Raw genomic sequence first — 17,159 nt, 5'->3', positions numbered from 1 at the left:
ATGTATTTTCTGTTTATTAAAGAGCTGGAGAGACAGGGAGACATATGTTACTGAAAAAACACTCTATAGCAATGATTACTATCATAATATAGTATTTTAACCTTTTAACAAAGTACTTTTTGTTTTAACCAATAAATATCACTTACCCTACCTTTAAGTTAAAAATGTGGGTAATTTTTCCATCACTGCCAGCAAGAGTATGTTTGGAGCTAGAAGTCAGTCTGGGAAAGAAGCTTTGTCTGGAAACGTACTCAGTTAGATGCTTTACTGATAATCACTTAATCCATTAAGACTGGCACAGAGTGCCGCGCTATGAGCTTGTAAGCTGCTATTTTTGAATAGCCAAAGAAATCTAAAATGACGGCTGCGTTCCCGGGTTGAATGGGTTAAGGGGGCTAGTATGTCCGGACCACCTCTCCTCTCCTGCCTTTGATCTCCGGTTCATTTTGGGTCTGCCGGCACCACGTGTTCTTCAAAGGGTTTTTGGCTGTGCCCGACTGGACTGACTTGCTTTGAACTTGTTGTTGTTGTTTGGGGGGAGGGTTAATTGGCATAACAAACTAAACTCTGAGCGAAAAAGGGTACAAAAAAAATATACAAAATTGGCTACTCAAAATGTTTACTTCCAAGTAAAACCTGATAGATATTCCAAGCATTCACGTTTTCAGCAAATACAGGCCGGAGAAGAGTCGTGTGACTGCATAATTTTGCATAATAAATTTCACTTCATTCCTCGTGCCATTTCATGGCTGTCGTGTGGAAACCTTGCATGTCCAAAACCATCACTTTTCAGGAAACAGAAAAAAGAACCTGGACCTGGAACATGAAGAATGGAGATACAAGGTTTCTGCCCAACGACGGCGACGACGAGGCAAACGTGGGTCAATGGGTCTTGATGGTGATAACAGCGTAAACGTATGCAGAGCAGGGCCTTGAGCCTGACCGACGGAATGCAGCAGATAAATTGCTTCCACTCTATTATTATGCATGGGAATTATTATAATATCGTTGCAGAAACCTCTCATCTCCATATTCTAACTTTGTTTTTGTTTCCGTAAATTAAGCCATTCAATCCGGGAAGTACGTCTTCTAAATCTTAACGTTGCTATATCAGTGGTGCTAAAACCTTTTCATTTCAAGGACCCCCCCAAAAAAAGTATTTGGCCCCAGACCTCCACATAAAAAAAGTATTTTGTTTCAGGGAACCCCCAGACGCAAAGATTTGAGTTACAAATGTTCACTTGAAAAATATATATATTCAAAGATTTGCACACATTTTCACAACTTTAAAAAAAAAAATATATATATTTGAATTTGAATCCTGAAAAGTAACAGTGTTGGACACAAGAGGTTTCCAACCGACAGAGGCAATATGTATAGAGCATTGGTTCTCAATGTGGGGTCCGTGGACCCCCAGGGGTACTTGGGAGGGTACCAGGGGGTCCCCAGCAAAATTAGCTAATAATAGCGTCACAATCATTTTAACCACTTTAACCATATTTTATACTTTGGATATAAAAAAAATAGCAGATATACAAGCAGCCAAATACATATGTTGGGAGTCCTTGACATTAAACAGTTTGAGAACCACTGGCATAGAGAGCATGGCCGTATCTAGCCCATTAAGACCTGAGGCGATTCTTAAAAATGTTTTCTATATCCTAACAGTTTTTTGAAAAAAAAAAAAAAACGTTTTCAAGATTTAAAAAAAATAGCAGATCTACAAGCTCATAGCGCGGCACTCGGTGCCGCGCTATGAGCTTGTATATCTGCTATTTTTGAATAGCCAAAGAAATCTAAAGTGACACAGATGCGTTCCAGGTCTTAATGGGCTAGTAGGAGGTGAAAGGACACATATGTGGGGAAAAAGTGCTACGGACCTCGTGCACAACGCATGATGCCATCAATACATATTCATGGACCTCCGGGGGTCAGAGACTAACAAAGCGAAATGAGTCATCACCTCGCATGAGCCATAATTATCATACGAGATGTATTATATAAATGCGAAATAAATTCACTCTTCCTGTCTGGTCTCCAAATAACGATACGCTGTGGAATGTGCAGTGTTCATTTATCACTCTGACAGTTAAATTAACACCTGCGTATGAGCAACTTACAGCGTTGTTGTTTTCTAACGATATTTCGATGATGATTTATTCATTTGCATCTACCATCATATTGTCTCTGTCGGGTAGAAACCTCATATGTCCGATTTTTTTTTTGTATGAATATATTTACATTTTCTCCAATCTGTATGGTAGAGTATGTTAATACAATATAACTTATACAATTGACGTGGTTTATTTTGTCTCCTTGCTCCTCTACTGAGACATTTAGATCGTGTCAAAGGTCATGTCTCACCTAGACACAGGATCTGACACAAAGTTTGACCTGATGGTCACGATTCAATTTATCCCCTGAGCAAGCAGTCGGGCTCCATCAGCTCAATGGTAAAAAAAATAAAATAATAATAACTAGAAGATGTGCTCCTTGGAGCACAGGTCTCCGCCAGTACTGTTCCTGATTAATCCTGTCTTAAGTGTTACTTGATTAATCCTGTCTTAAGTGTTGCTCCGCCATTTCTCAGCCATTTCGTGATTACTCCTGTCTTACCTCACTTTGAAAGAGGCTAAGACTCTTTCAAAGTGACACATCTATTTATAGGCCGCTATACGTCATGCGTCTCAACCAGAGCACACTCTTTCAACGTATTGTCACGTCTCACGTGAGGCTTGACCAATGTTAGCTTGGCCGAGGGGGGGGGGGACGGAAAGTGAAAACATAGTCTCCTGGCGGAGACAATCAGGGCTTGGGGACCTTTTCGGGCACGCCATCACTTAGCCATTTCCCAAGGCTGGCGTGATGATCACCCAGTGCCAGCACTGCTTTTATTATTTATTATTATTATTATTATTATTATTATTATAGGCTGCTAACTGGAATAATGCACACACGTTGAATAAGTCAATTATCTAATAATTAAAGTAAGTAGGTTGGAGAGGCTTATTGTCGGTATCAGCCGAGAACACGGCTGATACCCCGTTACAATGCACTAGACCGGTGGTTCTCAAACTTTTTCATGTCAAGGACCCCCACATTGACACTTATTAGCCCATGGACCCCCATTTGAAAAGATATGCTAAGGCCCCCCATAAGAGAAGATTTTTACGGCATTATAGCAGTGATTTCCAACCATCTTAATTTCAAGGACCCCCAGTTCAACATGCACTAGGCTATGGACCCCCATTTAATGGCATTTCTATCTCTGGGACCCCAATTTATATTGTAAAATCAATGTAATTTTAACTCTGAGAGTGTACAAATGGAACCAAATGGACCCGACGGGTCCAAATGGGGCGGCAGTGGCTCAGGGGTAGAGTGGCCGGGTAGTGTGAACTGGAAAACCGCAAGGTTCCCAGTTCGATCCCGGGCTGGGGCGCTCCCCTAGAGTTAGTGTCGAAGTGTCCTTGAGCAAGACACTGAACCCCTAATTGCTCCCGATGAGCAGGTTGGTGCCTTGCATGGTTTCCTCCGCCATCGGTGTATGAATGTGTGTGTGAATGGGTTAATGGCACAATCAATGTAAAGCGCTTCGGATAGAAGCGCTATATAAATGCACCATTTACCATTTACCATTTACCCGACAGGGTCCATTTGGTTCCATTTGTACACTCTCAGAGTTACAGACCCATACGGGTCCATTTGGTTCCTAACTATCTATTATTTAGCTGGGGACCCCCTGGAACTCCCTCACGGACCACTGGGGGTCCCCGGACCCCACTTTGATAACCAATGCACTAGAAAAACGTATGTTGCTATAGTTAAAATCTAAACTGAGAGATGCTTTCCCGGTTTTAATGTCTTTTAACAGTGAGCGATGGACGGATGGACGGATGGATGGAGGCCCTACCAACCTGGGGAAGCCGGAGCGAACATGTAGGCCGTCGACATTCTGGCTGACCAGGTACTTGAGGTATCCGGCCCTCTGCAGCCCCAGCAGGGCCATGTGAGTCTGGCTGGGCCTGGCGTCTTCGAACGTGGTGTCAAAGTGCGGCATTTCACCTTTCTCCTCCAAGGTCCACACGCCTTTGGGTCCCCTGTGGAAGAAAACAAACAAACACGAAAATCGTAAATAAAGAAAATAACATGCCAAAATAAAAGAATCAGATGAAACCAGTATCGGAAAAGCTGCCGATACTGCCGAAAATGCTGGCATCGGTATCGGCAAGTATGCCAGTCTATGGCATTGCGATACCATGTAATTTGTCAAAAGGTTATGGCTGAATCATGATCCATCATCCTCCCCTAAGCCAATTTTAATGTAGGAAGATGTGTAGAAATATTGTGCATTAAATGTACTGTAATTAAGGCGGGGAAAACTTGTATCATATGTATTTGGCCTCTCATTTATAAAACAAATGTGCATAATGAAATCAAATGTAAAAGTAAAAATGAATACATCTAAAACCACATGTATGTAAAGTCCATTTGTTTATGCAGTTCACACACTCAATTGCAAGTGCTATTGTAATCGAGGCTGTGTGGCTTGCAGTTGCCTAGTGTCAAATGTAGTCGGAGCTGATGGATGTTTAACTGGGTGTAAGGCCGTTGCCAGCAACATCTTTTCATAGTGCTTTGTTATCCTGTATGCACATGGTCCTGGTATAGCACGAAACTGAAGTCCAGAATCGTTTTTTTTTCTTTTTTCCTCACGGCCACTGACACGGTACCATGTTACAAACGCACATGGTTACTCATCCGATTGTGTGACCTGCCTGCATTGCAGGTGGCAATAGGACACATATTGGATAGGCAACCCGCTTTTTGACAAATTAGTCACCTGTCGGCACTCTGCACACTCATCGTCTGACATGTAAGCCCTAAGAGTGGGGCAGGGGTGTACTGTGGATGTTTTAGCTAGTGGAGCGCTAGGCCATGTGCACGCACATACACTATATAGTCTTTGGTGTGACCCGGCAGGGGAATCGAACCCCCGACCTTCCAGTCTCAGGGCAGACACTATAAGCAAATGTTGGCTTGAATTGTTTCCCCCCAGAATAGGCATGCTAGGGTTCATTTAAGTGCATTCACTTGAGTAAGTACACTCCACTCCACCACTGAACATGAACAAAGGCAGGGTTGCTGTGAGGACACACTAGAACGTATCTTTAAGCTCCAGGAGCAGCAGCAGCAGCCAGCAAGGGAAATTCATTCTGTCTATCTAATCTAAGTAGTAAAATATAAAAACATACCCTCTGCAACAACTGTCTCATCTTATGCATTCCCTTTGAAGTGCCACCACAGCATCAGTCAGTGTCTGTCTCTCTCTCACACACACACACACACACGGTACGTAGTTACAACGCACATGTTTACTCATCCGATTGTGTGACCTGCCTGCACTGCAGGTGGCGTCAGGACACATATTGGATAGGCAACCCACTTTTGACAAAGTTGTCCGTCGGCACACACATCGTCTGACATGTAAGCCTAGGAAGAGTGGGCAGGAGTGGATGTTTTAGCTAGTGGAGCGCTACGCCACGTGCTCGTGTTCTCGCATACACGCGCACGTGAGCGATCGCGATTGAAATAACCTCTTTAACATTTAGGCCTATTTATTAACCCACAATATACTGTATATCAAATGTTAGTCTATTTACTTGCATACTGGGGACACTATAGTGTTGTCATATGCATTTGCCTTGCAGATGTCACCTCTGTGAGTTAATTAGTTCATGAATCCATCAGTAACTGTTATCCAACTCTTTGACTACTTCAGACAGAACATCTGACAGTAGCCTATACACCTACAGTAGGCTACGTGCATGTGCGGGCGTGCGTGCACCTTCAGAGTGCTTCGCTCCGCTGGCAGTACACCCCTGGTAGTGGGATGACTGTTCGTGGCATGATTTCTTTGTATAAGATAGAAAAAAGGGCGTCTCCTGTCCACTTGTTGCTGGTGGCATGCATGCATGCATGCATGCCTTGTGCAAGCTTACTCGCGAGTCTTGCACCGGCCGTGTGCATTTGTGATGTCTGCAAAAAATCCAGACCTACAATGTTGGGCTGTAGGGAGCCGCCTTCTACTGGACAAACTATTATAAATAATATTATATATAAAGTATTGCGCAATCATGTAGTTTCATAAAAATACAAACTGTACAGAAAATAATTAAGTTGCACGCATGCAATGTATCATATTGCATTTCCTATGGAATGCACGATATTTTTGCTTACGATCCGACGTTGAATCGTCACCACAACCCTGAAAAGTCCTTGTTTACGTTATTGCATTTAGGCTAGTTGTGCTATAATAATAGCTGACACAGATGACAGGACATTCGAGCACAGCAACTGGTTGATAGGTTTGAAAGTTGCGGGCATCAAAAAACACTGCGTGAGATGTAGTCGAGTGAAAATATTAAGTGTCACGGAATGGTGGTAAATGTACCACAAAACTGTACCTAATCACTTAAACCTCTAGTGTCAGTGACACAGACTTCAGTTCACAACTGTGCTAGGACCGCCTTGTTCCATCCACACCAACTCTCTTCGCCATAAATAGACGATCTACAAGCTCAACCCTGTAAGTAAGTATGGGCAGGAGCCCATCTCCTGTTTCTGTAGCATGAGGTAGCTTCATGTCCACCCCCCCTGGACATGAAGCTAGTATGTCACAAGGACTTGCCCCCAATCCAACCCTTGATGCATTGAGTGCCAAGCGGGGAGGCATTAGGTCCCATTTGTATAGTCATTGGCGAATCGAACCCCGACCTCGCAGTCTCAGGGCAGACCCTCTTAAGAAATTGCTGGCGAATGTTTCCCCCAGAATAGGCATGCTAGGGTTCATTTAAGTGCATTCACTTGAGAAAATGCACTCCACTCCACCACTGAACATGAAAACAGGCAGGGTTGCTGTGAGGACACACTAGAACGTATCTTTATGCTCCAGGAGCAGCAGCCAGGCAGCAGGGGAAATTCATTGTCAATCTAAATTGACAATCTTAAAGGAAAAAACATGCCCTCTGCAACAACTGACTCATCTTATGCATTCTCTTTGAAGTGCCACCACACACACACACACACACACGCACATGCGCGTGTTGTGACTCGCTAGGTACTAGACTAGAGGCTGAATGATGACACATTTTTTAGTCTGATGACGATCCAGATATTTTAGAGTCCTTGACCAATGGTTCTCAAAACATTTTCAATTTCAAGGACCCCCAGTTTAATGTGCATTAGGCCACGGACCCCCATTTGAGGCCTTTTTTGCTCCTTTTTTTCAATCTCTGGGACCCCAATCTACACAGCAAAGTCCTGTGTTCATTTAACTGAGAGTGTACAAATGGAACCTAATGGAACTGTACAGGTCCATTTGGTTCCATTTATACCCTCTAAGAATTACAGACAAGTAAGGGTCCATTTATAGTTGAAGAAACAAAGGCTTATCAATGTGAAAACTATTGTAAATGCCACAATAAAATGTGTCTGTCAAACAGAGAGGCTGCGAGCCTCTGTTGCCTTCAACATGCTGCTACAACTGTACTGCAACACACTGTAGCATGGTGGACACTGCCCTCCAGTGGACAAGGAGCCACATCAAACTACAATAACTGGTGGAGAAATCCCTTTTAAGCTGACAACAAAAACCTTATATTAGTCAAGTCATAACTGTTTATATTTCATACAACAAGTGCAGACTCAAAGTGCTTTCCAATAAAAAACAGAAAATCACCTTATTTTCCACAGTCTAGTGTAGTGTTGTGAACTCAGGGGTTAAAGCAAAAAAGAATCCCAAGACTGAAAATTATTTTCAGACCATGTCCCAATATGTGATTTTTGATTTTTAAACATGGCACATGGAATCCTCAAGACTGAAATCAGTCCCCAGGACTGAGAACTTTAATCCCTGTGAACTACACACAAGAGCAGGAACCAACTATTTGTATTTTATTTCTATATTGTGGCTTTCATTGTTCTTGGTTCTTGTTGGGGGTTTTTTATCTGCAAGTTCAAAATAAAGTTTATCAAATTAAACAGCCACATTGTACGTGCATTACAATAAATTAACTCGTATAATAAGCAATATGTCGCGCCCACCGAAAATAACCGATCTGCAAGCACAGACTCAAAGTGCTTTCAAATAAAAACTGAAATGATGTCAATGACAAAAAATACATACGAAGGCGAGTACAAGTTTTCTGAAAAAATTACCAAAGCAATATGTTGCTATATGCTGTACATAGCAACAGGAACCCCAAAAGGGATTCCCGTCCTAAAAGGTATAGTTACAAATAGGGGTTCCAGCCCAAAATGGGTTAAAATCAACTCTTTCTTTCACTGAGAGACAGTGAAGAGAAGTGAAAATAGGAGTAGTCTGGGAGGCATTGCCTCGGAGTTTGGACAGCGGGGGCGCGGCCACTGCGTTGTGATTCAAATCAACAGCTAATGAAGAAAAGGGGCGGGATCCACATGCAGTGGGTGTTGCATCTACATAGGATCGACGGGAAGCAATTTCCCCTTGAGAAATTGCGGCCGCCATTGTTGTGTACTGCTGTTTGCCTCTCGTCGGACTTTTTAGACGAGTTGCACAGCTCCAGACCGGTAAGAGGCGTGTCCGCTCAGATTCAGAGCGTAAATTACATCCCGCCCACAAATCCCAGGGCTCTGGCCCAGAAGTTCCTCGCAGAGCCGGCGAAAACTTCTGGGAACTCAGATTAAAATAGGAGTAACAAACTTTTTGGTTTTAGTTAAAGCTCTGGCAGCAGCTTTTGTGCAACACCTGCTCTGTCAGCAATTTATGCTCTTCAAATGAAAAGCTAATATTTTTGTCAAGAAGCCATAGAGTTTCAATATTGGTTGTTATAGCCTCGTTTGAAATCCGCCTCTCCTTTTTAAATGTACATGACCTACAAATGTGTTTAACCCATTAAAATTAAGTTTAGACTTAGTAAGTCTGCATCACTCTAGGCACCAACCATCTGCACCACGATGAGGTTCTAAAACAGCAGTTTACAACTGACACTAGTGTAACAGAGTTAAAAGTTCATTTAGAATGTGTCCTCTATTGAGCAGCACCAGCCAATATTTTTATATATTATATATACACTGGTGCCGTGACCCGGCTAAGTGTAACGGATACCACTTGGTAGACAATGATGAGAGCAGTAGCCACGTTTGACAGTTTATTCTATAGGAAACAGACAAATAACACAATATTTGTCTTTGGATGGGCACTGCATATCATCAGACTTTCCTCAGCAGAGGAGGAAATCTACTGAGGTACCTACGGCAACACAACTAGGACATACAGTGCGATATGCAGTGAACCAGAATACTACACTATAAATATTAGATTAGTTTGAACCAACAAATATTGGCTGGTGCTGCTCAATAGTGGACACATTCTAAATTAACTTTTAACTCTGTTACACTAGCTGCTGCTTATAATTTCACACGTACATGAAAGTTACTCATAGTCAGAGTTACTACAGGGGGGTCTATAAATCTTTGTGTGATTTTTTGCATTAAGCCCTTGAACCCTAGAATCCCTTTTCTGAGAGAAACATTAGCCGAAAATAGCACATCTTCGAGCTTGAATATAGAGGAGGTATGGTGTAAAAGAGCAGGCAAGAAAAGATAATGTGCAAACAAACAACATTAATTGACAAAACACGGATGATAGTGCTGTCAAACAAGTCTATGAAGCTCAGAAGCTGTCTATGAAATCTATGAAGAAGTTTAACCTAAACACAATATGTAGTGGGGGTCCCTGCTTCATTTCTCTCTCAGTGAAGGGGTCCTTGGCCTGGAAAACATTGAAGACCCCTACCCACTACCCACTCTTCCCTCTAGGGCTCCCATTTCCCCAAAATATCATTGGTGAAAAATGCCGATCTACAATCTAATGATTTCTCTCTATATTTTTTATATACAAGCTCACATCGCGTCGCATCGCAACCTGTTGTGAGCATGTAGATTGGCTATGTTTGCTATTTTTGAACAAAGAAGTATTACTCGGTAATCATACTAATCGATTTAGGTTGGTTATATAAATGATTTAATTTTTATATATATGTATATATATATATATATATATATATATATATATATATATATATATATATATATATATATATATATATATATATATATATATAAAAATAAAAATTGATTAATGAAAAAACATTTACTGACAGAATGATGGCTAGTCAAATAATGTATGGCTGCAGTCCCCTGGTGTTTTACCTGAAGACATGTATGCCTGCTGAACTCACCTGAAGTCAGGTATGCCTGCTGCGGTGCTGATGCCAGCTCCAGAATGAACCACCAAGTACTGGGACTCTTTGATCAACTGGGCAAGACTCTCTGCCTTTTCCTTCACTGATTCAGGGCCATCAAACACCTGACACAAGAGGAGATAGGACAAACAGGACAAGAGGAAAAATGGGACAAGAGGAAAGACAGGACAAGAGGAAAGACAGGACAAGAGGAAAGACAGCGACAGGACAAGAGGAAAGAGAGACAGGACAAGAGGAAAGAGACAGGAAAAGAGGAAAGACGGGACAAGAGGAAAGACCGAGATGAAACATTTTAATATAATCATTAAATAGCATGTTGGGAACAAGAGGAAAGAGGAGAGACTTCCGCACCATGGAGAGTGACTGACCCTCCCAGGAGACAACTAATATCTGAGTTTTGGTGTTTTCACTGTATGTTTTGGTAGACAGGGATGTTTTTGAGGATACCACAACAAACAGTGAAAACACCAAAATGACGTGAGTCAATGCATTTCTGCAGGTAAACACTGACCACCACACACTACTCCAGTGTGTTTCTGCAAGTAAACACCATCACACTAGGGAATTGATGTGTGTGTGTGTGTGTGTGTGTGTGTGTGTGTGTGTGTGTGTGTGTGTGTGTGTGTGTGTGTGTGTGTGTGTGTGTGTGTATATATAATTTTGTAAACACAAGGCAAAGCAGGCCTTCAATTATGGGAGAAGTGAACCTGAGCAGACATTATGACTGGTCAGTCATTATCAGTGAATAAGTCAATGAATACTGAACACTAAGAGAATAGTGAATACTATACTAAGTCAGAGCCATCCCACCAGAAAATCACCTTATTTTCCACAGTCTAGTGTTTGCAGCTATGAACTACAGCCACATTGTACGTGCATTACATTACATATATATGTATAATAAGCCATTGGTCTCGCCCCCGAAAATAGCCGATCTGCAAGCTCACAACGCGTCGCACGAGCTTGTAGATCTGCTGTTTTGGTGGGTGTTTAGTAGCTAGCTAACCGGGGGCTAACATCATTGAGCTTCTAAACCGTGCCGTTACCTCTGGGAGTCCGCAGACACCTTTGTCCGCGTAAGGAGACAGTCCAGCGGCGTAGTTCACTGACATGGCGGCGGCCCGGTATGTGTTTACACACTCTAAACGTGTTAATGTAGATAATAATGACACAAATGATTCACGTTTAGCCTCAAGCAGCGTTACTTCTCTTCCGCCATCTAACTGGTCCGTCCTGTTTAGATGACGACATCCAGAAGCGACGACGAAAGCAAATGACAAGCGGGAAAATGAATTCATTGTTTTGTTTTGTTGTTTTTAATGAGAACGACGCAAATATATCGTCGCTTTTAGGCATGATAAACAACATGTCAACTGCTATAAAGTAGTTTAAACAGACACATTCATTGTATGAAATGTTACCATTACAAAAATAAAAAAACGAACTTAAATTAAATGATATTAATCATTAAAGCTTAGCTTTTAGCTAGTCATCACTATTAGAACAGTATTTTCTTTCCTCCCCCACTTTTAGGCTTTGTGTGTTTGTGTGTGTGTGTGTGTGTGTGTGTTTTATAACCACTAGATGGCAGTGTTTTACTAGAGAAGAAACATGTTTGGAATTAGAGTAGAGGGGTCTACAACCACTGTCATGATACAGGATTTACAGGTGAAACGGACAGGATTCTGACCATAATAATACATTTTATTTGTAATAATGATAATACATTGTATTTGTAACACACTTTATATTTGAACCAAATCTCAAAGTGCTACATATCAAAACTAAAACTGAAATAATAATAAAATTCAGTGAAATTAATACAATTCAGACAAAGGTCAGCTATACACAGTTAAGAAAAAAAAGCACACATGGCATCACTGAGTCCATCTAGGCAAAAGCCTTGTTAAAAAGAAAGGTTTTTAGTCCCCTTTTAAAAGCGTCAACGGACTGTGGTGCTCTCAGATGGTCAGGGAGGGCATTCCACAGCCGAGAAGCAGAAGGCCCGGTCCCCCCCATGGAGTGTACACTGACCATGATACTGACTTAACACTTTAATAATGAGACACAGCTGATTGTTTTTAATTGTCCATGAGCCATATTTGTCACTTACGCCTGTATGTAACCAGCAACACTGACAAAGGCCTGTGTGCAGCAACGCGTCTGTTGGGTTGACTGCTGATGCGGATCATAAACATTATTTAAAAAGACTATTCTACAGAGAGTGCAACTCTATATGAAACTGACATGACACTGACCATGATTCTGACCATGTGACTGCTGACATGATACTAATCATGATACTGACATGATATACTGACACTATAACCATGCTACTGACATGATACTAACCATGATACTGACCTTGATACTGACCATAACTAACTACTGACCATGATGAATAACAATAATAACACTCAAGATATATTTTGTCTCACACCACACCCTTTGAATCTTTTAACCATATTTTGCATAATACAATAATGTTGGCTTGGCTACAAACTGAACAACTGAACTCAAATTACACAAGAGAGACAGATACAAATTTAACAATTAACAGTTTCTTTACATACGTATCTATAATTTGTTTTAATTAGAACTTAGACCAAAAATAAATCAATGATATTGCTGAATTATTTTGTAACATGGCATGATATATTAAGTTTATGATTTAAGTGGTTAGTAAAACCTTAGACATAGATTAGACACCAATTTTAGTCAACTAATTCATGCCAATATACAACATCAGGTTCCAAAGTCACACAACATCTTCACAGTGTTATCAATGGTAATGCTTGGAAGGACGAAGGAGTGTGTGTCAGTGTCTATTTCATAATCAAATACAGATACCACCGTTGATTGAAAGTTCTGTAGTTTGATCACAGTAAGGTATTTGTCCACACATGTAGACCAAGTATTCCAACAGCTGTCATCTGTCAATGGAAGTCGGGATCAACTCCACCATCATGCTGCCATCAACTGGAGTGTGTTTACTGGGGTCTGAAAACCTTCTATTTATAGCAAAACGGATGGCAAAACAAGAATATAGTTTATGGTATTGCCTCGCCAGGTATGTCTGCTAAGAGAATTATGAGTATTGCTGTTAATGTAACATAGTTTGAAATGTTTTAGAAGAAAAATGACAGAGGAAACACTATGCTTGGACCATGGTAGGGTGATGTTTTGAGCATATCACTTAAAACAAGTGCACTGTTTTCATCTCAGATGTATTAATAACAAAAAGGCACATGTGTGCTAACTGGACAGCTCTTTCTCGCATTTCATAACATACACCGTAGTTTGTTATAACTATTTTTTATCGAGGAGAAAACACAAGTGGCACATTTAGCCAACTAGACAAGAGGAGCTGTGTGTGTTGAGTCTACATGGTTCTCATGTGGTGTTTAAGTTCAGCCCCTTCTTTGCATTCACCATCAGTCTGACAAGCTTTACTGTAGACGAAGAAGGACGAACTACTATCTGAGAAAGAAAACTATGGCAGAAGTCGCACCAGCACCAGCTCCGGCTAAGGCCGCCAAGAAGAAGGCAGCTCCCCGACCCAAGAAGACCGGCCCCAGCGTCGCTGAGCTCGTCGTCAAGGCCGTGTCCGCCTCTAAGGAGCGGAGCGGTGTGTCCCTCGCTGCGGTCAAGAAAGCTCTGGCTGCCGGCGGCTACGATGTGGAGAAGAACAAGGCCCGCGTTAAGATTGCCGTCAAGAGCCTGGTCGCTAAAGGCACCCTGGTGCAGCTCAAAGGCACCGGTGCGTCTGGCTCTTTCAAGATGAACAAGAAGGCTGAAGCGGTGAAGAAGCCTGCTGCTAAGAAAGCAGTTAAAGCCAAGAAGCCTGCCGCCGCCAAGAAACCCGCTGCGGCTAAGAAGCCCAAAAAGGCAGTAGCAAAGAAGCCCGTTGCCGCCAAGAAATCGCCGAAGAAAGTCAAGAAGCCTGCCGCCAAGAAAGTGGCAGCCAAAAGCCCGAAGAAGGCCACCAAGAGCCCCAAGAAAGTGGCCAAGAAGCCCGCAGCAGCAAAGAAAGCTCCAGCCAAGAAGGTTGCTAAACCCAAGGCAGCAAAGAAGGCCGCTCCCAAAAAGAAGTAAATTGTGATCCATCTCTATACCCACAAAAGGCTCTTTTAAGAGCCAACCACATCATTTTATAAGAGTTTCCAATTTTGTACACGAGCACTGGAAAAATAACCCGTGCCTGTGCGTGTTAATACACATATACCACACGAATAGTTCATAACAAATTGTAGTCAATAAACACCGCAGCCGGCCTGGGTTCTATAATCCGACCATTTTTGCTGCATATGTAGGCCTACTTTCCTCCCCTGTCTGCTATTTCCTCTCACTGTCGTAGGCCGTGGGAATGCTTGCAAAAATAACATTAATTAGTTTGATTGAACATGGAGATATTGCGATATATGTGTGTGAAATAAATATACATGTGTGTCACGTATTTATATTGTTCAAAAATAAGAAAGTATATATGTGAACCCGTTGGTTCACCTCTACGTAATCGAAATGATCTCACTGTGCAGTAAATGGGAAATGTCGTATTACTGAAATAAGCGAGACACTATTCGTATAATCGTATTCATGTTTTATTGATTACATACTAAGTTTATCTAGTTATGGTTATGTGACAATAAAACGTAGAACCTTGTGAGTCTGAAATAAATATAAGACCCACAGCAAATGATGTTACAAATTTAAGAACAAAACTTGGAAATAAATTATTGGATTGACAAGGTTATTATAAGGGAAATGAAAGGCAAATATATGAAGTAGAGTTGACTAGCAATATACTGTAAACTCGGGGCATTGGGGATAATAGTCACGAGTGTGTGCGCATGCACGTGCGCGCGCGCGTGTGTGTGTTTGGGTGAGTGGGAGGGGGCGGGTCGACAAAGTCTGCCTGTCCTCCCGTACGTCCTCAGAACACAGATAAATACACAAGGCTTGGCAGCTAAAAAGCATTCGCATTTGAGTCTTCACTGAAACTAAAAATGTCCGGACGAGGAAAAGGAGGAAAAGGCCTGGGAAAAGGAGGCGCCAAGCGTCATCGTAAAGTGCTTCGTGATAATATCCAGGGTATCACCAAACCCGCAATCCGCCGTCTGGCTCGCCGTGGCGGTGTGAAGCGTATCTCCGGTCTGATCTACGAAGAGACCCGCGGTGTCCTCAAGGTTTTCCTGGAGAACGTGATCCGTGACGCAGTCACTTACACCGAGCATGCTAAGAGAAAGACCGTGACCGCCATGGATGTCGTCTATGCTTTGAAGAGGCAGGGACGCACTCTGTACGGCTTCGGAGGTTAAAATCACTGACTAGGTCTACCAACAATTCAAAGGCTCTTTTAAGAGCCGCCCACAGTTTATATTTTAAAGAGTTAACTCCGCTAATTATTCATGAATGCTGCCAGGGTCACAGGTTTTCCATTTTGACTAGAATCATGTTTACATATTATAAATTAATAACTTACTTAATATAAATAAGCATAACATAAGCAACCTGAAAAGGTTAATATCAATAATAGCTTATGTCACACCTAAGATTCATGTTATTAAAATGGTAAAACATACATACTAGTATCTTCACTTTAATTCAAGAAAAAAATAGCTGCCCCGTTCTATATAATCACGTGCATCATGGTTACCAATGATGAGAAATATTCAATAAATAACGTTTTTTATTACAGATTTGCTGTTACAAATGTATTGACATTGAAAGCTGTGTTTTTAACATACAAACATTACATTAGACGATAACAGGAAGGGTGGGCACCAAAACATTATTGGGAATATTGCCACATTGTCTCAATGAATAGACAGATAGATATACTGTAGACCTTTATTGATCCCCATGGAGAAATGTGGATGTCATAACAGCAACAGCAGTAAGCATGATACACAGTATAGTTTAATAGTTTCAAAGCAGAAACATAATAAAAATGACTTTAGCGTTTAATTATACGTCCCTCAAAATGTTACAGGGACAATAGAGCATACGAGCGGGAAGACGCCACCCTCTATATGGCAGGATCAGCCAATCCTATGCTGGGAGTCACACACTAGATTTGCATTGGCTTTGTATAAACACTGGTGCGATAACCTATACCTTAACATTCGTCGCCATAAATCCACAAATATAATCAAAATGCCTGAGGTTGCCAAGCCAGCGCCCAAGAAAGGCTCCAAGAAAGCCGTCACCAAAACTACCGCAAAAGGCGGTAAGAAGCGCAGAAAGTCGAGGAAGGAGAGTTATGCCATCTACGTGTACAAGGTCCTGAAACAAGTCCATCCTGACACCGGTATCTCTTCTAAGGCAATGGGCATTATGAACTCTTTTGTCAACGACATCTTTGAGCGCATTGCCGGTGAAGCCTCCAAACTGGCTAACTACAACAAGCGTCGCACCATCTCATCCAGGGAGATTCAGACCGCCGTCCGCCTGCTGCTCCCCGGTGAGCTGGCCAAGCACGCCGTGTCTGAGGGCACCAAGGCTGTGACCAAGTACACCAGCTCTAAGTAAATTGCATAGTCCGCTCTAAACACAAAGGTCCTTTTAAGGACCACCCACCTTTTCAAAAAAGAGTTACTCTACATACTGCAATATGAACCTTATGTAGTGGTATTATAGTCTGTGTGTTACAAGATGAAATGGTCATACAAGAAAAACGTACTGAGAATATACTTATTTGTGCTGTAGGTTCTTAAGCTAACATCTACACTTGTCAGAGTGCTGTAGAATGTACTTGATTGATGTACTTTATTTAGTAAGACAAAAGAACAGTTCATAACAGTACATGGAAGTACAAATTCACAATACAAGGCCTACTAAACTGGAAAACTC

At 41.8% G+C, this 17,159-nt stretch overlaps 4 protein-coding genes across 4 annotated transcripts in view; 3 read left to right on the top strand and 1 right to left on the bottom strand.

Moving 5' to 3' along the window:
- The window catches only part of sirt6 (sirtuin 6), a 34,059-nt gene extending 22,545 nt beyond the window's left edge, over nt 1-11,514 (bottom strand). Inside the window, exons 1-3 of the mRNA XM_084058199.1 lie at nt 11,354-11,514; nt 10,284-10,411; nt 3,918-4,100 (exon numbers count right to left, since the gene is read on the bottom strand). Coding sequence (XP_083914325.1) covers nt 3,918-4,100; nt 10,284-10,411; nt 11,354-11,419 — 377 coding nt within the window. The 5' untranslated portion in view covers nt 11,420-11,514. The remainder of the gene's footprint in view (nt 1-3,917; nt 4,101-10,283; nt 10,412-11,353) is intronic.
- Nucleotides 11,515-13,801: 2,287 nt separating this feature from the next.
- On the top strand, nt 13,802-14,412 carry LOC311046079 (histone H1-like). Its single transcript, XM_084058203.1, has one exon. The coding sequence runs from the start codon at nt 13,803-13,805 to the stop codon at nt 14,400-14,402; it is 600 nt and encodes a 199-aa protein (XP_083914329.1). The 5' UTR covers nt 13,802; the 3' UTR covers nt 14,403-14,412.
- Nucleotides 14,413-15,313: 901 nt separating this feature from the next.
- LOC311046093 (histone H4) lies at nt 15,314-15,625 on the top strand (the record flags this gene model as incomplete). Its single annotated transcript, XM_084058218.1, has 1 exon — nt 15,314-15,625. The coding sequence occupies one exon, from the start codon at nt 15,314-15,316 to the stop codon at nt 15,623-15,625; it is 312 nt and encodes a 103-aa protein (XP_083914344.1).
- An 838-nt stretch (nt 15,626-16,463) lies between these two features.
- On the top strand, nt 16,464-16,838 carry LOC311046091 (histone H2B-like; the record flags this gene model as incomplete). Its single annotated transcript, XM_084058216.1, has 1 exon — nt 16,464-16,838. One exon carries the CDS (start codon nt 16,464-16,466, stop codon nt 16,836-16,838), a length of 375 nt encoding a protein of 124 aa, XP_083914342.1.
- Between the last annotated feature and the right edge of the window lie 321 nt (nt 16,839-17,159).

The sequence above is a fragment of the Gymnoscopelus microlampas genome (assembly GCF_963454915.1).
Source record: "Gymnoscopelus microlampas genome assembly, chromosome: 5".
NCBI lineage: Eukaryota > Metazoa > Chordata > Actinopteri > Myctophiformes > Myctophidae > Gymnoscopelus > Gymnoscopelus microlampas.
This window is presented reverse-complemented; position numbering and strand designations above follow the sequence as displayed.